The sequence below is a fragment of the Malus sylvestris genome, chromosome 2 (genome assembly GCF_916048215.2).
Source record: "Malus sylvestris chromosome 2, drMalSylv7.2, whole genome shotgun sequence".
NCBI classification, from domain to species: Eukaryota; Viridiplantae; Streptophyta; class Magnoliopsida; order Rosales; family Rosaceae; genus Malus; species Malus sylvestris.
The window spans coordinates 9221878-9244969 of NC_062261.1; the positions used below are offsets into that span (position 1 = coordinate 9221878).

The 23092-nt window shown below is 39.2% G+C and overlaps 5 protein-coding genes across 5 annotated transcripts; 3 read left to right on the forward strand and 2 right to left on the reverse strand.

Moving 5' to 3' along the window:
* The first annotated feature begins 1055 nt into the window (after nucleotides 1-1055).
* Nucleotides 1056-2765, forward strand: LOC126584455 (peroxidase 64). Its single transcript, XM_050248830.1, has 4 exons — nucleotides 1056-1354; nucleotides 1450-1638; nucleotides 1886-2048; nucleotides 2140-2765. Exons 1-4 carry the CDS (start codon nucleotides 1145-1147, stop codon nucleotides 2532-2534), a joined length of 957 nt encoding a protein of 318 aa, XP_050104787.1. The 5' UTR covers nucleotides 1056-1144; the 3' UTR covers nucleotides 2535-2765.
* Nucleotides 2766-5250: 2485 nt separating this feature from the next.
* On the reverse strand, nucleotides 5251-8992 carry LOC126600906 (uncharacterized). Its single transcript, XM_050267614.1, has 7 exons — nucleotides 8886-8992; nucleotides 8763-8772; nucleotides 5973-6023; nucleotides 5809-5883; nucleotides 5526-5533; nucleotides 5378-5468; nucleotides 5251-5262 (listed from the first exon to the last, which is right to left on the reverse strand). Exons 1-7 carry the CDS (start codon nucleotides 8990-8992, stop codon nucleotides 5251-5253), a joined length of 354 nt encoding a protein of 117 aa, XP_050123571.1.
* LOC126613837 (uncharacterized) lies at nucleotides 8741-11142 on the forward strand. Its single transcript, XM_050281444.1, has 4 exons — nucleotides 8741-9629; nucleotides 9722-9779; nucleotides 9909-9986; nucleotides 10806-11142. Exons 1-4 carry the CDS (start codon nucleotides 9318-9320, stop codon nucleotides 10997-10999), a joined length of 642 nt encoding a protein of 213 aa, XP_050137401.1. The 5' UTR covers nucleotides 8741-9317; the 3' UTR covers nucleotides 11000-11142.
* A 493-nt stretch (nucleotides 11143-11635) lies between these two features.
* On the reverse strand, nucleotides 11636-12079 carry LOC126600915 (aquaporin PIP2-7-like). Its single transcript, XM_050267623.1, has 2 exons — nucleotides 11855-12079; nucleotides 11636-11755 (listed from the first exon to the last, which is right to left on the reverse strand). The coding sequence occupies exons 1-2, from the start codon at nucleotides 12077-12079 to the stop codon at nucleotides 11636-11638; spliced, it is 345 nt and encodes a 114-aa protein (XP_050123580.1).
* Nucleotides 12080-13240: 1161 nt separating this feature from the next.
* LOC126600456 (la-related protein 1C-like) lies at nucleotides 13241-17579 on the forward strand. The gene is made up of 6 exons (XM_050267020.1): nucleotides 13241-14079; nucleotides 14545-15058; nucleotides 15137-15287; nucleotides 15400-15490; nucleotides 16199-16270; nucleotides 16490-17579. The coding sequence occupies exons 1-6, from the start codon at nucleotides 13543-13545 to the stop codon at nucleotides 16751-16753; spliced, it is 1629 nt and encodes a 542-aa protein (XP_050122977.1). The 5' UTR covers nucleotides 13241-13542; the 3' UTR covers nucleotides 16754-17579.
* The last annotated feature ends 5513 nt before the right edge of the window (nucleotides 17580-23092 follow it).

Below are 23092 nucleotides of genomic sequence, written 5' to 3' on the forward strand. Positions count from 1 at the left end.
TGTGTTGATGGAGCATGATGATGCATGCATAAGCTTTAAAAGAAATGAAATAAATAAAATTAGAACCACCACGGGATCGCTCAGTGGTTAAGGACGAATTTCATGCTCATATTTTATACGGCACATTTTGGATTTAATTTCTGGCGTTGGTGAATCACATGATGGTGGCTAAGGAGGCTAAAATGCTTATGTAAGTCTCTCAATCCCAAAAAAAGTAAACTGATATAGCAAAGCCACTAGCTAGTCTCCTTTTTAAAAGAAAAAAATTAAAATAAAATTAGGAGTACCTACCATACCATGCAGAAGGGTTTTATTTGGTTATTAAATTGAAGAATATTCGTTGTAATTGTTGGATTGGAACAATTGTTGGTTTGCAGAATCTTCTCCTTCAAATTTGGTCTTGAGAATCTTTTGGTTTTGTGTTTTTTATGTATTAAAACATCATAATTAACTCCTTGAATTAAAAGTAAATAATCATGTGCCATGTTTGATCATTAACACCTTGACAATCAATAAAAATTATTGAGTTCACTTTATAGGATGATGGAAATTTAATTAGTAAAAACAAACAAATCATGTTTTACGGTATTCCTTGATCAGTGGGACACTGAGATTTGAACGTGGGATGTTCTCGAACATTTAAACCGAGGTTTAAAGGTGCAAAAGAAAAAAAAATTGATATCCTATGCCCCCATTAGCCTATTCATTGGTCAATCTCATACAAACTAAAGGTCTTGATCTCTTTCTTTCTCTCTTGAACGGTCCGAGTTACTCTATCCGTCAACTTTGAACTACGAGATCCGGAGAGGATGTGAATTCCAAAAGAACGATGTGATGGCAATTGTCTTGTAGTAAGGTGCCTTTGCCTTCATAATTACTTCTCAACATCCATCTTAACTAATTCATTCCTTAGGGCCACCATCATATTAGTAACAGCCTCTGCCTCTATCTCCCTCCGCCCCCCCCCCCCCCCCACCACTTTTCTCTCCCTCCCCCCGCCCCCCACCACGTCTCTCTCTCCCCCCCCCCCCCCCCCCCCGCGCTACGTCTCTCTCCCTCTCCCTCTCTATAAATACAACACTAATCCATTTTCATTTCCCACAAAGTTAAGAGAGTTAAGCAAGAGAGTTCTAAACCTCTAAAAATGGCTTTCAATCTAGCATTCTTGAGCTCAATCTTCATCATCCTTTCGGTATTTTCTGCAGTGACTAACGCGTTGAGCTCGAATTACTACGATAAGAGCTGTCCCAATGTCGATCAAATCGTTTCTAATGCCATCAAGCAGGCGACATCCAACGACAGAACTGTCCCGGCTGCTCTACTCCGGATGCACTTCCACGACTGCTTCATTAGGGTACATACATATTTTTCGGTACAACTAGTTTTCGACAGTTGAAACACATTGGTTGGTTGATTAAGTTTAACTCAAGGTGTTTGTTTTGTTTACAGGGCTGTGATGCATCTGTGCTGTTGAACTCCAAGGGAGGCAACAAAGCTGAGAAAGATGGGCCACCAAATATTTCTCTGCATGCGTTTTATGTCATTGACAATGCAAAGAAACAAGTGGAGGCTTCTTGCCCTGGTGTCGTTTCATGTGCTGATATCTTGGCTTTGGCAGCAAGGGATGCTGTTGTGCAAGTAAGCTTTTCGAAACCAGGGGAGATTCTGTTGCGTAATATGCACAAACAGAACCGGTTGCAAGCGTTTAATAAAAATAGAACTACCGTACACACTAGCCATATATAAACCACGGTTTAGTGCTCCTCCAGTTATATTTTTTATTGGAAGTTTAAAACCGGTTTCTGTTAATTCATATTTCCCGAAAGTAAAACAATAGAGGTGTAAAATTTTATACCACTTACTGAATGTGTTATCAATGTTACAGTCCGGAGGTCCGAACTGGGCTGTGCCGAAAGGACGAAAGGATGGAAGAACATCGAAGGCTAGCGAGACCGTGCAGCTGCCGGCTCCAACCTTCAACATATCTCAACTGCAGCAGAGCTTCTCACAGAGAGGTCTGTCCTTGAACGACCTGGTGGCTCTTTCAGGTAAAACAATTCTCAAAATTTCAATTGTTATTTCGTATCTGTAATTTATCGAAGAAGAAACGAAAGAGAGTAACTTCCGATGCATCTGCAGGAGGGCACACTCTAGGGTTCTCCCACTGCTCATCGTTCCAAAACAGAATCCACAGCTTCAACGCCACACACGACGTTGATCCAACACTGAACCCGTCCTTTGCTGCAAATTTGAAGAATACGTGTCCCATCAAGAACAGGCCAAAGAATGCCGGTGCCACCATGGATCCTTCTACAACCACCTTTGATAATACATACTTCAAGTTGATCCTCCAAGGGAAGAGCTTGTTTTCTTCGGATCAAGCTCTGCTCAGTTTTCCGAAGACTAAAGGTTTGGTTACTAAGTTTGCCTCCTCAAAACAAGCGTTCTTAGACGCTTTCGTGAATTCTATGATAAAGATGAGCAGCATTAATGGTGGGCAAGAGATCAGGAAGGACTGCAGGGTAGTAAATTAATCGAGAGCCGGCAAGCTTAGTTTCAGTTGATTCTAAAAACATGAGAACCTGGAAATCAATTAAACAGGTGGTTCTCTATCATTTCCTTTCGTGTTTTGAGAGATTTGAGATAGAAATTGTTTGTGTGTGCTGTGTTTCATAATGTTTGAAAGGATCTTGTTACAACAAAATCCTGCAATAAATTGTAACAAAAATCCTACTATAAATATGAAGTATTCAGTTGAAGGGCAACGGTCTTTTCTTGTATGAAACTTAAGGTAAACTCCCAACAATGCATGAAACCGGTGTATATCAACCCTTTTCAGAACGAATATGAACAGACGATGCTCATTACAGTATGCTCGTATAGGTCAAGTGTGTTGATGCACAAAATTGGGTCGATCTTAGACCAACGTAAATCCGACTATGAATCACACAAACGCACAAGAATACAAAGATATATCGTGGTTCACCTCAAGTTGAGGCTACGTCCACACTGGTGTTGATTCCGTTTCACTATGTAAATGAATGTTGAATATACATGGAGGCTATAGAGGCAGTGTTTGCTCTCTTTGCTATTCTGTTTGCTCTCTCGTTTCCCCTCTGTTTGTTTCCCTTTCTTCTTAAGTGAGTGTGAGGGATCCCTTTTATAGAATAAGGGCTTCCTCCCCTCTTACATGAATCATGGGCTAAGTAATGAAGCCCAAATATTGAGGCCCAATATATGATATAACAGGAGTCCCCCAAGTCTTTAGTTAAGAGAGTCTTTTAGCTGAAGACTTCAAATCCAATCTGTTTGTACCATACTTGATCAATCCCGAAACTACTGAGCATCGGTCAACGTTATACCATCAAAGACCCAGAAGAGTTTCCCTCCAACTAGAAGGCCAATCACAACGCAACACGTGTCGACATCAGAAGCCAATCATAGCGCGACACGTGTCAACATCAAAAGCCAATCACAACACGACACTTGTCAATGTCAAAACAAAGCTAGAAACTCTCCTCTATAAAAGGAGATCATTCTCCCACAATATTTCCTAATGTCATTTGTACTAAATCATTCACTAGTACTCACAAAATGAGAGCTTGAACCAATGTACTTGTGTAAACCCTTCACAATTAATGAGAACTCCTCTACTCCGTGAACGTAGCTAATCTGGGTGAACCACATACATCTTGTGTTTGCTTCCTTGTCTCTATCCATTTACATACTTATCCATACTAGTGACCAGAGCAATCTAACGAAGGTCACAAACTTAACATTTTCTGTTGTACCAAAGTCCCCACTAATTTTGTGCATCAACACATTCCATGTGCGGGTTAAAGTGACTAGATGTCGTCAAGAACTAGTACTCGACATGAGACGATGCTTAACATGAAGCAATACTCAGCTAGAGGTAGCACACATTGCGAGGCTGCTCGGCTAGAGGCAATGCTCGCAGCAAGGCGGTTGCTCGGCTGGAGGCGGTGCTCGTTGCGAGACGGCTCATCTTTTGGCGTTCTTCATTGCGAGTATGCACTCGACGCAAAGCCTCGCCATACCACATCCACTACTTTGTCAACAACAAAAGTATCTCATATCATCAAGGTCGAACGAACTCTTGATTTGATAGACTTGTTTTGACCCTCAAATTCTTGAGTCGACCTTATACTCTGGAGGAAACCAGAAAACCCTCTAGCCCAGTTCAAGAATAAGCCTGTGGAAAGTTACTTATTCAAAAGCAAAAGTATCTCATATCATCTCTTCTCCATGTCCTTTTCTTTATCCTTGTTGATGTTTATAGAACAAGGAGAATGAGAACAATCAGTCGAAACACGAGATCAAACCTTCGATCTGAGACTGACTGCTTGGAACTCTGATTGCTTACTTTGTCTGTCACCTCTTTTGGCAGATCTCCTCGCTCGGATACTTGGGGGACTCCTACTATAGGGTTTGTATTGCGCTTGACCAAGCCCGAAACTACAAGTAAGCTTCAAGTGAAATTGATACGTTACCTTGTGCATCTCCATCGGTTAAAGATACCACCCCTGGATGGATGAAAAGTACTTCCAGAGAAGATGCCACATCTACCTATAAGACAGATAAGGCAGGTGAAAACGATACCACATTTCGGTACTTAGAAGTTTCGTGATTGCTTAATGGCTTGGATCTTGCAAGTCCTCAACCGAGGACCTTCCCTCACTCGGGAACTTAGGGAAGCACTGTTTGTACCATACTTGACTAATCCAGAAACTACTGAGCACCGATCAACGTTATACCGTCAAGGATCTACAAGAATTTCCCTCCAACCAGGAGACCAATCACAGCGCGACATGTGTCGACATCAAAGGCCAATCATAACACGACACGTGTCAACATAAAAGGCCAATCACAACACGACATGTGTCAAAGTCAAAACAAAGCTAAAGACTCTATTCTATAAAAGGAGATCATTCTCTCACAATATTTCCTAATGTCATTTGTACTAAATCATTCACTGGAACTCACTAAATGAGAGCTTGAACCTATGTATTTGTGTAAACCTTTCACAATTAATGAGAACCCCGCTACTCCGTGGACGTAACCAATCTGGGTGAACCATGTACATCTTGTGTTTGTTTCCCTGTCTCTATCAATTTATATACTTATCCACACTAGTGACCAGAGCAATCTAGCGAATGTCACAAACTTAACACTTTCTGTTGTACCAAAGTCCTTCCTGATTTTGTGCATCAACAAAGTGGATTACTCAACTTACAATGCAAGCTAGAGTTGCAGAATTACCACAAACTCCTAAAATGCTAATGCAATTCATTGTATCAGCCCATTCACTATCCAGAATGATCTCTGCCAGTTAAATGTTGCCACTTAGACCGGATACCTTGGAGGATGGCATAAACGAAAAGACATCAAGAAGCTTCGCGCACTTCAATCCCCATTTGACCGTCAAGAATTCAATAAGACGATGCCCACTGCATATTACAAGATGTGCTTTCAAAGAGTAATAAAAGTGAAAGAGGATCATTTACAGCGTTATCTGCATATTACAAGCGCACATGTTTTAAAATTAGAACAGCATTAGAAACACACACTTTGGAGCAGAAATGTCACAGTGGCAAAGAGGTCATCGAAGGCTTACCAAGGAGAATAAAATCCAGTTTTGGCTTAAGTTCAGTGACAGAGAGGACGTGGAAAAAAATAAAATCCAGTTTTGGCTTAAGTTCAGTGACAGAGAGGACGTGGAAAAAAAGAAGATCGCAAAACACAAAAATCAAAGTCGATAAAAATCCTACCACTAGCATCATACAATACATCAGCGCCAAGAATAAATTTCGGGTGTAAACTGAATGTGGATGCATCCCAAGCTCCCCATGTCAATCCCATTACCTGAAAAATACAAGTGAGATAAAATTAACATCATCTAATTAAGTTGTGTGCAAATAAGAATCGGCGATTAGCCTGTTGATGGCAATTACATTGCACTTGAGTTTATTAAGGTCAAGCATTCTTCTCATGTTGTTCAGCACCTGCAGATTCAAAACAACAATGCCATTAACCGCTAACTATAGTCGTTAAACGCTAACTATAACCGTTAAAAACCGAGACATTTCTTGGAGAGCAAATAACAAAGTCGGGTCTAATTAACTAAATTAGTACAGAAAACGAAGATTCTTTATCAATTTGAAGGTTCAATCGAGATCAATACAGGCAGTTCATACCAATAATCATACTTTGGAAGTAAAAAATTAACGGTAAACATAAATTATTACAGGAGTTTTAAGCACAAATGGAAACACTATGCACCAAAAAGTTTTTCAAGTGCCCATTTTTTCACAAAAATGGGACGTTAAACTCATTAAAACCCGAAAATTTCCACTACCCATTCAACTATTTGATCCAGTTTTTCATCAATTTCACACTCTTTCGAGCGTAATACTTTTTAACCAATGTATTCTCTTAGGGAGAGTGACTGGTCTCAAGCCATTGGTGTGACTGACACCAAGACACGCATGTAGGTGCTTAATAGAGAATGAGTCTGTTGAACGCGATCAACGACGAGTTCTCATACTCATGGTTGGGATAATGCAAAGTAGTCATTTGACCTGAGACGGATAGTTAATCATGTTCAATAACCTTAGTTACAGGGACATTCATTTAACTTTTGGTTTCAAATTGTAGAAAGACGGCTTTTCATTATTTCTTAATATAAGCTTTCATTACAGCTTCAGTTTCACATCATTCGTCATTGGATTTGCTATATAAGTTTTTAGTGAGAGAATCTTACTAGTGAATTGTTAAAAGGTAGGAAGAGAGAATGCGGCCTGCGAATTTATAAACTAAAGTTCAGATGCATTTTCTGTGGTATGGGGTGTCCGAGAGAAAGGGTTTCAGGGATTAGGTTTGGGTGGGATTTCAAGGATTAGGTTTGGGGTTTTGTTTGTGCGATTTGTAGAGAGATGGGGGGTCCAAGATAGGATTTAGGAGATTTGTTTTTGGAATTGCAAAGAGAGATATGGAGCGTCTGAGATAAGTGTGGGAGGATGTAGATGTAATGGCTGCCTTTGTTACATTATGATTTATGTTTTTTGCTATAGAGTCGAAGATGTCCGGTCTTAGAAAAAGTGAACAGCCACGCTCTCCGTGATCGAATTTTGCACACCATGCTACATATTTTTTTATTAGAACATCTGTGCTTGATGACTTACATGCGCAAACATCATTTTTTCTGTGTTTTGCTAACTGCTAAGTGAGGTATGTAGGCTGCAAGGCATATATTTTACCATCTTAATTGTAGGGGAAAATATGTGTAAACTGCAATTTGCTTCTGTTTCTTCAGTTTTGTATGGAAACAGACCTTCTGCTTATTTTTGCCTTTGAACAGTTGTGGTTACAAAATTAGCTACTTGAACAAGTCCTCAACACTTTATGTTTTTAATTACCTATTGAAATGGTTGCCTACACTGTAGGACACATATTCTATGTGTGAACTATTTGTATCTTCTGTTTCTTAAGGAAACAAAACTTTTTTGGAAACCATCTCTCTTTAATCAAAGACGTTTAGGGCATGTTTGGTATTTGATTTGGATCCAATGTGTTTTACTCAAAAACAAGTTTTGAGTCACAAATTTAAAATCTTTGTTTGGTAGTGGATTTGAATACAATTCTCAAAACCATAACTCAAAAATATCTGAAAACAAGTGCTATTGGTTGAAAACACAAAAAGTGTGATTTTAGACTTTTTATTTTATGGATTATCACTCCTGTCTCTCTCTCTCTCTCCCTCTCCCTCTCCCTAGCTCCTCTCTCTCCCATTTGATGTACTCATTTCCCTCTTGCCTCTTCAATCCTCTTTTCTCTATTGCCTTTCCAATCCCTTCTCGCTTATATCCACCATAGCCACCACCTCTATCATTCTCCCTCCGGCCAAGACAAATTGATCTCTCCCGCCTCTTCAATCCTCTCTTCTTTGTTGCCTTTTCAATCTTATCTCTTCTCACTTGCATCCACCATAGCCATCACCATATCACCATAGCCATCACATCTTCCCTATGGTTGTTGGATCTTAGGTTTGAGACCGCCAACATGATTAGCCTCTGTCAACTCGAGTTTGGAGTAAGAAGTTGGTAAATAGCCAAAGGAGCTAGGGAAGTGAGGGATGCGGTGGTCGGGGAATTGGTCTTTCGCCACTGAGGATAGGAGGGATGCGGTGGTCGGGTAATTGCTTGGGCTGGGCTTTTGACTTTTTCTGCTTGGATTAGTTTTGAGAAATTGCATACCAAACAAGGTTTTGAATTTAAAACTTTTAAATCAAAACATGTGTTTTTAGAAAAAATTAAAATTTTGAGTTTCGTTCTCAAGTTAGATACAAAACAGGCCCTTAGTTTCTTCCCACTCATTATACAATGTGTTTACATGCCAACTCACTTGAATGTATAAAAGCGAAATTGCTTAACTTATCGACCCCATTCACTCATGTATCCCTCTGTTTGTTCAAAATTGTGTTGAATTTATTCAACTTAAATGTGTTTTATTCATCCGATAATGCTTGAAACAGTTGGTTCCCGCAGCAACGCGGGCGTAATTTCTAGTTAATATCAAATATAAGGATAAGTGATTGTGAATGTAGTAACTATATAAGATGAGTTTGGAGTCTTGTTCCTTTCTTTTTTGCAATGGAGTCTTGTTCCTTTCTTTTTATGACCAATGGAGTCTTGTTCCTGTCTAGGGTCTTATCTTGGTCCTACGTTGTATGGTGAAGAATTAACGTTCTCATGGCTGAAGGTTGCACCAACACAATCACACATAAAGTTTGAAAGTAATTTGACCTGAGAAGTTGCGTATGGTGGTAGGCATTGGAAAGTTTGGGATTATGGTTTAATTAGTGAGACAGCTCAGCTAAGCACCCGTACTCTTCCTTCACGTTCTCGATGATGGAGATGGAGAAGGCCGGCTCGTCCGAGTCGTCCCCGAAACGATGACGCGACACCGTCGTCATATCGGCCGTTTCGGCCGAGTCATTTCCTTCCATAACTCGCCGCCGCGACGAAACTCGTAACAGAGGGAACGAAGTGGGTTGGAGAAATTGAGACTCGAGTCATAAATATGGGCCTACTAAATAATCTCTACAGGCCCAACAAAAAAGGCCCAATTAAATTTATCCGAAAAACCGAAAACCAAAACCAATTTTTCAAGTCGATTTTCGATAGCGCTTTCTCGAAGCAATCAGCCCCAGAACATTCTCCGTCTTCTTCTTCCTCACTTTTCTGCTCCACTGAGTGAACTCGCCTAACTCGCTAACTCAGAGCTCGCCCAGCCCTCCCATGGCATTTGCTCACTACCCAACATCCATTCGCCTCCAAGCCTCAAAGCACCCAAAGACTTCGATTCTGAAACCACCACCTCCTTCTCCTTCCTTTTCCTCCCTTCCTCTTCCCCTCAAACCTCGGAACCTCTCCTTATTTTCAAGGCCCCGAATTCCGGGGCATAAGGGTAATTACACTTCTCCGCCGTCGGCGCAGGCGGAGCCGCAGGGGCCTCAGGTGAGTTCAGCTGCGGACGCCTTCACTAACTTCAAGCATCTGCTGCTGCCCATCACCGACGGGAACCCATATCTCTCCGAGGGCACAAGACAGGTAATTTTCGCATTCAATTTTGACCCGGATAAATTTCGTGGCTGCCATTGTGTGAGGATCCAGGTAAAAAGTTTGATTTTTTATTTTTACAGGCCATAGCTACGGTTGCTGCTTTGGCGAAGAAGTATGGGTCTGACATTACGGTTGTGGGTATGTTTACTGATGAAATTTTACGAAACCAAGCGTTACAGATAGAGCATTTTTTTTTACTGTACAGACCCTTTTGGAATTGATTCAGAAATGTAGTGTAGGAATATAGAACTTTGTGTTGTTTTGCAGTGATCGATGATCAGCAGAAGGAGTCGTTGCCGGAACACGAAACCCAGCTTTCGACTATCCGTTGGCATCTCTCCGAAGGTTTGTGTACTGTCTTGTGTGGAATTGGGAAGGTTTAACTTACATGAGGAGTATGTGAGGAAAGGGAATCTTAATTTTCGGGGATGATTGATTAGTAGAGAACAAAAACATATATACTATATGATTGTGTAGATTCCGTTATGTCGATTGAGTTTCCATCGGTGAATTGCAATAAGATGCATTTTTTTTCACAAGTTGATGTGATTATGCTGCTGATGGAATCAAAACATGTACAGGGCAGAATGACAATGAAAAGGAGTCATATTTCATTACGGAAAAAAAAGGCAACGGTTTTCTAGTTGATAATTCTTTGGAATTACTGAAACCGCATTTTATTCGACCTTGAGTACCAGAGTCGTTAAAATGACTTGAGTCGCTCACCGTAGAATCTATATTTAGTGATGAGGTGAGGATTGTGATACTGAATGTGAAGTTGTTTCGAAAGTGGCCAAAAGTTAGTAAATTAAGATAAAATTTGATGGTTGAAGGGGGTTCAAGTACTAGGAAAGGGTTGAAGCATCAAATCTTGGTTAAATTTGGTTATTTTGTCAAAAATGCTTGAAAGTAGAAGATGAGGATCTGGGAAAGTGGGCATTGTAGATGGCTTCAACATGTATTATTGTGTTGTAAGAATATTGTATCGGTTTGCTGACCAAGTTTACTACTTAATAGAATAGTGTGCGTGAGGTTATGTATAGTTACATCGTTACACTTGTATGACAATTTTGGTTGTTTATTTACTTACTTACTAATTTTCTGTATGCACATAACAACATATTTGGCACTAACATTATTTTTAACCGTTATAATTACTGATAGGTGGGTTCCAAGAATACAAGCTGTTAGAGCGACTCGGGGAAGGGAACAAGCCGACAGCCATCATCGGCGAGGTTGCTGATGACCTGAATTTGGATTTAGTTGTTATAAGCATGGAAGCTATTCACTCCAAGCATATCGATGCAAACCTGCTTGCTGAGTTCATTCCTTGCCCTGTCATCCTTTTGCCGTTATAATTTGCTATTTCAACTGTAAAGTAATCACTTCAAACTCAAGCTCCTTTCTAGTTTACAATGCCAGTTTCTTGTGACCGGATTCTATGACCTTTTATTTTTGTTTTCCAAGAAAAATCAATAGAGAATTGAAATTTTTGCTCTTAGGAATCGCGGATCATTGTTATTTGTCTTGTTTATTGGGTATGCTTATTTTTATACACCTTACCGTACAAAGATAGAAGACAGTAGCTAAGGTAGATGTTTTTTTGAATTAGATTAGCTCGAAATTACAGGATCTGTCCTTGTTATGAACAAGTGCTTTTCGAGTCCTAAGAATGTAACAAAATAAGCCAAGCAGAGTGCTTTTGACTTGCTTCACCTAAATTTGTCTTTGATATTTGAGGATTTGACTTGAATTTGTCTAGTCTACTTGAAATGACCCTAAGAAAAACGATAGGAATTCCCAAGGGATACACGTCTCTGTGTCTCTCCCATCACATGATTAGTGATATGCGATGAGAGAGGTTTACACAACATGTGATGGGTAAGTTTTCTCGATAAGAACAGCCACTTCCCCACTGGTAATAGTGAGAGTAATAGGTGGGTAAATACGCAAAGGGAGAAGCCGACAGGACAACATACACCATGCTACTCTGTTTAGGTGGCGGGGTTACTGCGGAAAGATCCCAAGCCTTTAGTAGCTGATGCCCTTGGAACATGCTGGTGATAGGCAGCTGCTAACAGAGCTCCAATAAATGGCCCAACCCAAAATATCCACTGCTTGACACCATTAAAGTTTAGAGGTCATAAAAAAACGTACAGAGAGTGGTGCTTGACGCACTTGCCTACACCAGAGATTCCGGCTGTGCAGTAAACCAGGACGAAGATCATACCGCCGAAGGCCAAAGAAATGCCAAGAAGGCCGACGCCGTCGCACTGGTTTGCTTGCTTCTTGTGACCGATGACCGTGGCAACTGTGACGTAGAGGAAGAGAAGCGTGGCAACAAACTCTGCTATCACAGCTCTGAAGAACGGCCAGCTTTTGAGCTCTTCCATGTCCAAGAGAGGAACCAGTGGTGGCTCTACGTAGTCCTTGGACATTTCTTCTTCTCCTCTCTCTTGCTCTCTGGTTTCTAACTATCTATTTCCTCGGGGTAAAAGATGGAGATTTTATAAGGATTATAAGGCCATGGCATAACGTGTGCAGTACATTGTTGATCAGAAAGTATGGTATTTTATATCATGAGATCATGTGACATTTTCATTGAGAGTTTGTTGTCTAATCGATCCTTCTTTTTTCTTCTTCCTTTTTTTATTTTTTTTTTGCGTAACAGTGTTATTAATTTACATATTATAAAATATCCAAATGAAGAACTCAGATATTACGATTGCTAACATTCCTTTCAATGCCCGAGAGTTAGCGATAGAAGTGGAGGCCATATCAAACTAATGACAATAATAAGTCTCAAAATGAAAAAAAGAAAATAATAAGTCACCATCTCAAGTATTTTGGGTCAACGAATTGAAGTCATATAATCATATGAAATATGTAGTTTGGTCAGCCCATGATGACACGTTCGATATGTCGAGCTTGCCCAAGAGTAATTCGAGCCCAATCAACAAACTAGCTCAATTTCAATTCGAATTCAATAAAGTTTACCACAATTTTAAAAAGTGAAAATTTTTAACGCGACAAATTATGATCAGAAATTTAAATTTGCTTACAGGTTGTAGATTGACATGAACATGATACAGATACCGATTGCCACCCCTACGGGCATCATCTTCTTAAATTAGGAAGATAAAAAAGTGAAGATATGTTACCAAATTTTGAGATATAATTGAGATGCACTCCCAAAAGCAACCTCTATATTCCATGATGTATTCACGCCACACGTCGCACTCCTACTGGATCACAAAGTAACTTCTAAGTGAATGGTAGGATTAAGAAGATGGATCTCTTCACTAAAGTCACCGAATCAAGTAATTTGGATTTTTAAAATTTTATCAAACAATAAAAAATTATTATGATTTTTAAGAGATGAAAACATTAGAGCTATTGGATAAAATTTTAAAGGATCATTTCATCTTGTGATAAGAAGTTGGTAAATAGTAAAAGTAGATTAAGTAGTCACAGTCGTATTTACATTCTGAATCTCATGCCCCTCCCCGCGGGTACGCCATAGGGGTATTTTTGTAATCTCACGTAATCTAAAACCTTAGCATCCAGGAAATCCCAATAGCGCAGCTGCGAAGAAAGGCACTATAACCGAGAAGAAACAAAACAAACACACCACTCCCAACAGAGAGAAAATCCCCAGAGAGCCGTCTCTCGCTCCTCCTCACCATTCTCTCTCCTCTCTCTTCCTCCGCTCTCTGTCTCTCTCCGGTCTGCGATCCCGATCGCCCCAAATCTTTGGAAACCCTAATTTCTGAACTCGCACATTGCTCAGAAATTTTCGATCACTCTGTATTTTATTAATCCGCTTTTGCCCCTTGTCGTTGATCAAGAAACTTGTCGACGTCGCTTTCGCAAACCCTAGCGTTTTTGTTTGGTTCTTGTTATGGCTGCGATTAACGCCGCGAACAAGGGTAGCAACACTGAAACGGCGCCGTCTGCGACCGTGCAGTCGCCGCGTAACGTCGGCAAGAGTGTCAGCAGCCCGACCCAATCGCGGCGCGCCACTAGGGCTGTCTCGTCTCCTTGGACTCAAATCGTTCGGGGCGAATCTGAGCCGATTGCGGCCGTTGCTTCGTCGCCATCGGCGGCTGTGACTGAGCCAGTTGTCGCCGCCGCGGCCCCTCCGTCCCTTCCTTCCTCTTCTTCGGTTAATCAGACTCAATCTAACTCGTCTTCTCAGTCGAATTCGTCTTCTCCTCCACCGGTGGAGGAATCGGTGGGTGAGGGCTCAGAGAACGGCAATGCGGGTAAGAGGCCAGCTTGGAACAAGCCTTCTAATGGGGCCGTTGAGGTTGGGTCTGTAATGGGAGCTGTGTCTTGGCCTGCCTTGTCTGAGTCGGCTCGGGCTTCTACCAAATCGTCTTCTGAATCTCCCAAAGGTGTATCAGAACCCTCGTTGTTGTCTATCTCCGTATCGCAGGTTTCTTTCTTGAATCTTTTTGCTATTGTTTGGTTGCTGAGAAAGTTGGGAACTGAATCAAACTATATGCAACACTTTGGGTTTTTTCTGATATGCTAATTTTTCGTTGAAATTTACCATAATCAAGAAATGCACCATTAGCTCTCTGCATTCGAATGGCGGTTTGCTGATAAATTTTGGGTAGATGCAAATAAAAAGAAAACTTTTGGGTAAATGGATAATCAAAAGATTCTTATGCATTGAGAAAGTGAAGGAAAATAAGTGGAAGGAAATTTGAAGAGTTGGTTCTGATTGTTTGAGACATTAAGAAATAAAATTTGATTAGAAATGATTCACCTTGTTGGAGCCTAACAATGTAGTGCGATGTGGCATACGGTTTTTGTATTTTTACATGTTCAATATGCTGGATTTTATGTGTTGTATGTGCATATGTACATTTATATTACTTATTGTGCTTTGATGTAGGGGACTGGAACCACACCTACCTCATCACCGAAACAAGGGAATCCTTCTACTCCAAACCATACTGGACCTACTCGCCAAAAATCGATGAAACGAAATAATTCAAATGCATCCTCTAATGGCGGTGCCCCCCTGCATCAATCATCTGCTGGTCAAGGTGTTGAACTGCCTTCAAATAACCCATCTCCCAAGGAGCATACCCCTAGGAATGCATTTGGTTCACAATCTCACAGCAATAATGATCATCCGCAGCAACGTAACTCCTTCAGGAACCGAAATGGTGGTTCACATCCTCGTGGAGAAGGTTCTCATCATAACTATAGGCGGGATCAGGACCGTGGAAATCAAGATTGGAACACTCATCGAAACTTTAACAATAGAGACAACCACATGCATTCTCCAAGAGGTGTTCCTAGGATGATGAGGCCTCACCAAACACCACCTCCACCACCTCCTAATGCTGCCCAATTTATTCACCAACCGCAGATGAGGGCTTTTGGTGGTCCTATAGGGTTTGGTAAACACTTAGGCATATTCAAATAGAACTTGTATGTGTTTTACATGCGACTTTATCCTAATGTGTTTCTTTTTTCAGATATGCAACCTCATCAACTGGTATATGTTACACATGCACCACATGAACCACTTGTACCTTTTGTTGCACCTCTGAGACATCCCATGATGTTTCCTGCTCCAGATCCTCACCTGCATACTAAGATCATAAACCAGATAGATTATTATTTCAGGTGCTCCTTTCATGTTTGTTTGTTTGTTTACGTAAGAACATTAATCATCATTTCCCTTTTAATTTGTTTGATAGTTTAACTGCTTGTGTCCCTTCATACTCATTTATTGCAGTAATGACAATTTAATTAAAGATACATACTTGAGGCGGAACATGGATGACCAGGGATGGGTTCGTATTAAATTAATAGTAGGCTTCAAAAAAGTGAGTTTTTGGGAAACTTTTCTCTGTGGATTTCATTTATTGTGGTGATGATCTGGTCTTTTGTTGTGTATACAGGTGTGTGTTTGTGTGTATCCATGCATACAGGTTTATTCTATATGTTCAAGATTAACTTGTATTTTATGTTTTTAACTTGCAATTCTTGGTGATGTGTAGGTTATGTTTGTCATTGGGATTTGTCAATTGAGCACTTTGAATTATACATTTAAAGAAAGTAAATGAATGAACAACAAATAAATAAAAACAAAGTATAGAAACACATTAAGGAAAATTACTTATGGTATACCAAGTATAATAGCACTTTGTTTGCTATTCTGTGGTGCTCTGTGGCATGCTATTCTGTGTTATTTTTTGTTATCGTTACATTGACATGGGATAATACGTACACGTTTTGAAGTAAGGAATTATTAATGTTAAAGACTGAAAATAAGCTATAGGCTATCAAGCAAATGTTGATATTGCAGAAGAACCATTTTGTGGTAGATTATAGGGAGATACCTTAGGACGAAATGTGGTTTTATGTATTTGATTAAGCAGGAGCATATCTAAGGTTAAAATTTGCTATACTATATTGCCTCCTCAATGGGGTTCTGTTCTTATATCCTGGCCCCACTTTCCTGACCGACAACATTCAGCTTGTACTGGATGCTATGAGAATGCCAATGGTTTAATTTCTCATTTCCTTTTCAGGTTATGAGTTTGACAGACAACATTCAGCTTATACTGGATGCTATGAGAATGTCAACTGTTGTGGAAGTACAGGTAATTCAAGATTCCATAATTTAACGTTTGATGTAATCATGTAATAGAAAAAATGCCATTGCATCGCTATTTTATTATTTATTCTCCTCCAAATTTTCATTTCCAGCACCCTCTACCCCACCTAGCCCCGTAATATACAGTTAAAAGTGTTATGTGTTTTATGTTATATAACATTCTGATAAGATGACAAATCTTGTGCTGTGTCTTGTGACTGTTTAGGGTGATAAAATAAGAAGGCGTAATGATTGGGAGAGATGGGTAATGCCAGCTGCTGAGCCTCCAAATGCCTCGGGCTCTCAAACCCCTGGAAAGGCCGGTCCGGATATGCTGTCAGCTCATATCCAAAGTATTGCACTGGACGAGAACACCACTAACAACAACAATGTTGAGAACAATAATCAGCCGCAGCTGTCAAGTGGTGATGGAACAGGTCAATTCGGTGTTCAAGCAGGTGCTGATCGCTCTATTTCAGCAAGAAATTAGAGTTTGAGGGATGGATGTGCACAGACGATGCACACTCGTGGAGAGAAATGAACTTGTGGGAAGAGAGGCTTAAAAGACACGATGGTGAATATCTTTTTTTTTTTTTTTTTCTTTTTTTTCGAAAATAGTACTACTGCCTTGGCATGATGAAACGTTCTTTCTTGCCTGGCAAATAGAAAGAAACTAAAAAAAGGGGGAAAAGAGAAACATCTAGGAACAGAAGCAAAAGACTAGTTGGGATTCCTGTACTTATTTTTGCTTCGTGTTTTTTTACTCCTGTTAAATTTTATGGTGGCATGGATGGTGCTTTTCTGGGGGGAATTTTTGCTGTCATTTCCCCATGCTGCCCCCTCAGCTGATTTTAACAATCTTTGGGGTCAGACAACCTCCATTTGACGGAGAATATGTGATGGAGGAATGGATGAAGGTGTTCGGGGCTTGCCTCTGCGTACTGAGGGGAGAGAGGGTGGCCCTTTGCCGGATTCAGTTGGATGCTGCTACAGCAAAATTTGGCTACTTGTCGAAGGGAAGATGGTCTATCTTTTCGTATGTTCTCACGTACAAAATTATATATTTAGAACTAAATTGACATATAATGTATACCTTTCTATGGATCTTCACCATTTGAGGATTGAGTGCACAAATGGTTCCTGGTGGAACAAACTGATGATGTTGTCCAGGTCGGAACTGGATTGGGGCTGGTACTTCATGTTTATTGCACTTTTTGGAGCTTGTGGATCTTTTCACCTGCTTAGGATCATCGGATTAAGTTTTATATTTTAGTTAAATGTACCTGATGGTATTATTTATTTAATTCCTTTTTATATTTCAGTTGTTGAAATGATCAATTTTCAGTATATCGACAAGATTTGGTCATTTTGTTCTCAATATTTTGTTGATATTTGATTTTGATCATTTCAACAATTAGAATTTAAATTTTTATCATTTTAGTTGAGTCTTAAAAAATTGATACATCTTTTTATTATTTTTGTTCTCAAAAACACATTAATATTTTTATCAATAACAATTTGAGAGATGTGTCAATTGAACATCTTTTGCTTTTCCTAAATCACTCAGATCAATTTGCTGCAGATGCATGTCCTTTTTCCTTGGATTTGGATCCTATCTGGATTCAAATTGTAGCAATCCTAGGAATCTTCACATTTTAGTTATTTATCGTGCAGTAAAAAATTATTTAACTATTTTTTTATTTAAAAATAAATACAAATAGTACATGGCGAAAATTGACCGCACGATGTATTACCGTACCAAACTTTCAGTTTGGAAAAATTCATTACCATTACCGTATTAAATTTTTGGTATACCGAAATACCGAATTTCGGTACGCCAAATAGTTTAGTTGGCATGACATGATAATGGTAATTGTCACTTTGTTTTGTACCATTTTTTTGGGCCAAAATTTTTTTTATTTAATTTTTTTTTTTTTGTACTTTTACTTTATATATTGTAGCCTAAATTCATATATCATTTGTCATTTACAATTAACACACATAATAAATCAAATGATGCATCAAGATTCATTATGAAAATTAAGGTTACAATCCAAATAGAAGTTAGAAACCAAATCAATAAATAGAAGTTTCCAATCCAAATAGAAGTTAAAGTTTCAAACCAAAGCAAAATTGAGAGTGGATTTAAACTTCAAAAAACAAAAATATAGGGTAAATTACAAAAAAACTACCTCAACTATTGGGTCAACCACAGTTTCAAACTCATCTTTAAAACATCTCAATGTCATACCTTATCTTCAAATTTGTTGCAATGACATACCTTCTGTCAGTTTGTCTGTCAATTCCTCTGTTAAATGTTGACGTGGCTTTGAGGCAAAGCCGACTTTCTATTAAAAATTGAATTAAATATTACAAAAATTAAAATACAATTATTAAAATATTTTTATAAAAATAATGTGGGACCCACCCACCTTCTTCCTATCCCACCCGTCTCCCCCCACATTTCCTCCCTTCACTCCAAAACCAGAACCCCACCATGACTTTCCCTCACCCTCATCCTCCCCACTCGATCGCCTTCTTCACCAAATCACCCAGTCATTTACACTTCGATCAAGCCATTCCCCTCCATGCCTGTCCTCCCTTACGCCCCCCTCCGCCGCCGCACCTGTTGCTTCGTCCTCAACCATTTTTCCACCGTCGATTACGCCACCAAGGTTTGGATCAGCCATGTCTGCTTCACTCGCAACCATTTCCCTCCCCACTACGCCTCAATCTCCGATGAGAATCTCCCCACCAAGCTTTTCCCCAGTACACCACCATCGAGTACGACTCGTCCATCGAAAAACCTACCTCGCCTCCGATCTTTATTTTCGTTGTTGACACATGATCGAGGATGAGCTATCGTTTCTCAAGTCCACTTTGTCTCATGCTCTTGGTCTCCATCCCCATATATGGAGATAAAGGAGTAGGCGAGTGATGGGGGATTTTTGGGTCGGGTTGCTTAAAAGAAGAAGAAGAAGAAATGGGATTCTTGGGAGAAGGGGGTGGGTGATAGGGGCTTTGGTTTTGGTGGTGAAGGAAGGTTGGGAGTTGGGACACGGGTGGATGGGGAAGAAAGGGGCTTTGGTTTTGGTGGTGAAGGAAGGTTGGGGGTACGTAGGGGACACGGGTGGATGGGGAAGAAGGGGGTTTTGGTTTTAGAGTTAAGGAAGGAAAGGTGGGGGGAGACAGGTGGGATAGGAATTTTAGAGTTAAGGAAGGAAAGGTGGGGGGAGACAGGTGGGATAGGAAGAAGGTGAGTGGGTCCCACATTATTTTTTATAAAAATATTTAAATAATTGTATTTTAATTTTTTTAATATTTAATTAATTTTTTAATAGAAAGTGGACCTCACCTCAAGCCACGTCAGCATTTAACAGATTAATTGACAAACAAACTGACGGAAGATATGACATTACAACAAATTCAAAGATAAGATATGATATTGAAATGTTTTAAAGATAGGGTATGAAACTGTGGTTGACTCAATAGTTGAGGTAATTTTTTGTAATTTACCTAAAAATATACTATGGATGTGTTTGTTTACGATCACTAGCTTAGACTGAACTAGCTATTAGTCCAATATTATGTTTGTCACTCGCTGGACTAGATTTAAATGAGACTACGGCGGACGCTCTTCGACTAAGTCCTTCGCAAGTTCTTAGCGAAGCCCCCCAACAAGCAGAGGACTGTTAAGACCGTTTACGTCTTCCTCCTTGCATCCTCGTCCAGTAGTCATTCTCGCGGCCTCATCCTCGTGCTGCTTTACCGATTTCGTCGGACCACGCACCGATGGTGATGGTGATGATCGTCGAAAACTATACGAGTTCTCGGCTCCGTGCTTCCTCCTTGTGTCCTCGTCCGGCCGTCCTCCTCACCTTCGACTAGCACTTGCTCGTCCTCCTCCTGCACCTCAAAATCCAAGGTCCGCTTGAATTGATTTCACATTTTATGAATTAACCCAATTAATGGAGGGGCTGCGTTGGAGAAGTTTTTGTTAGTAGTGGCTGCAAGCCTGCAACGGAAGAGTTGGGGCTGTGATGGAAGAGTTGTTAGTTCTGATTTTTTTAATGGAGTTGGGGCTACGATGTTGGTTGTGATGGAGGATTTGTGGGTGAAGGAATAGTCGGCATGAAGATACTAGAATTTTTTTTTTTTTTTAATTATGGATTTTATAATTTAAAAAGATTTATTTATTTTATTTGCTTATCTCTTAGTCCAACATTGTACCAAACGCTTCACTAAGTCAGTCCAACTTTGTTTATTCTAAATCAGTCCAGCTTAGTCTCTGAAGCTAGTCTAGTCTGAAATAGTCTGGTGCAACAAAAGCACCATATATGTTAATTCTTAAAACATAAATTATGAGTTTTGTAAAATCAAATCAATGACCTATATTTTATTTAAAGTGTGATAATATTGTGATAATGTTGTCGAATACCAATACCGTATCATAAAATTTCAGTTCGGTACAATATCATGCCATTACCGATTGACACAAAAAATTTGGCACAAAATTAGTATGATACGGTTGGCATTGTAATTTGGCAAAAAAATACATCCCTAATTTCACCAATTTATCCCCGTTCGAGCTGAGAAATCCGGGTTGGGTATCAATTTCAGACAGGACTTTGGGTTACAGATACTAGGCCCAATGGTCTCAAACTTTGGGCTGGAGGTGGTCTAATGGAGTTCAAATAGTTGCTTTCATGGATTGAAGACTGGATGGAGCAGGAGGCTCTATATTTTTATTGTTGATATAAGAGCATAATCATGCATGCAGTTCTTTTTCAACACAGATTTTCCTCGATGAACTACAATTTAATTAAAAAAAATCTTAGTCCTTAAGCTCTGGACACTAAAGTCTGGAAATGATCCAAATTCCTCCTTTTAGCCCATCTTTCACTTTATTTCTTGCTAAAAATAATATAATATTAGAATTAGTTACAATGACTAGTGTTGTTGGAGTTGATGAGTTAAACTGATTAATTAAAACAAAGTTTGGAGTCAGTAACAAACTAAATTAACAAAATTTTCTAGTGTCTTAGAGATGCTTTAATGTACATGACATAAGAATTGAGGTCTCCCAAATAGAAATCCACGTACATATGAAAGCCATGTTTGCAAAAGCGCATTGTTATTAAGAAGTGCAACCTAATACAATCACATGTATATGGTGCAAAGACTGACAAACTACATAACATAAGTCGGAAAAATGAAAACGTGGTTAGTCAAGGTTTTAGAGCTATCTCAACGAGACAATCAGTAAGAACATTTTCGAGAGAAGATCTAATTTTTGTTAAAATAATAACTGAACAGTGTCAAATAATTATTTTAGCTACTCAATTTAATTTTTCATCTTCAACAACTCTCTATTTTAACAAATTTTAAATATTATATTATTAATAATTCAAATTCAACCCATTTATTTTCCAAAAATATCACCTTCTCTCTTTCTTTTCTCCTTAGGTTTATGGATCTACCATGAAGTTTTACCAATTTTTAACATTTAACTGACATATGAACCGTGACTATAAATTTAAAGAGCAAGTCACTTTGCTATTATATAGTTTCTTGGAGATGAGTTTTGGCTCTTTAAAATAAAGTTTTAGTGGTTTTACAACTTCTCTTAAACATGTTCTAATCCTTTATAGCTAGCTCAATCAAAAAATCTAAAGTTAAGTTAACGTAACATGTCTAATTATTTAATATGTATAATCATATTGATAATTCATTGACATAGTTGTCGATATGCTTGTCAAACACAACTTATGACTAGATTAATAGTTCGGTTCGATTTGATCCTACCTAAGAAAAGACGATTAGTCAAATATTTGGTGCATGAGTGCTGCACAATTTTCTTGACATTTTTGGGCCATACCTCAATACTAATCTTATGCTTTGCCATAATTAGGTATCAGCATCACATGGTTCACATCTCCAGGACACCTGATTCAAAGTGGAAGCAAAAAATGGAAAGATAAAAACCAGTCGTGTGCCCGCCCACGTGTTTGTGGTTGTAAAATGGTTTCATGTTCCTCCCCGAAAACCCTAAACAGAAAAAGAGGGCAACGGTTTTCATGGATTTGGTTTGGTAGAATTAGAACTGGAAGTTGTCATAAAACACATGAAAAGAATGAACAACTGAGTTTCAAGTATTTCGGTATCTTCCCATTTCACTGTTTATAATTTGTGCCAGTTGAGTTCAAAAGCAGCATCCGAAAATCCAGAGGTTAAGGGATTGTTCCACTGCTATTGCCTATGAGTTTTTGGTAGTTGTAGAGTAGGCTGAGATGCAGACAAATCAGTCACATTGATATTAAAAGGGAATCAGAATATATATCAGAACTTGTTTGAATATATTTATTCATGTATATTTTTCTGGGTTTTTTTTCTGATAAAAACTCAATTATGAATGGCAACTAGTCTTCGATCAACTCAAAACCGTAGCAATGAGGTGTCCTCTTTGTATTGGTTGTATATAACACAGAAAGTTCTTGGGTTTCTTTTTTACATTTAACACCGACCTTTTCTCCATCAAACGAATATTGTTAGGGTTTTCATATGCAGGAAGGAAATGGTAGTGGTACGGGAACGTGCATACTTCCGGCTAGCTAGGGAAAAAAAGACCACTGAAAGCTGCAGACGTTTAACGTTATACTATTACCAAAACAAAAGAAGAAACAAGTTTTACACATAATAGGATAGGATGAATTAAAGAACAATGCATGAACTAATCTTGTGTTTGTTTCTTACATTATATGAGTTTTGACGCGTAATCTACATTAACTTGTTTAGTGTGCACACACAACAAGAATGATCTCTTGCATTG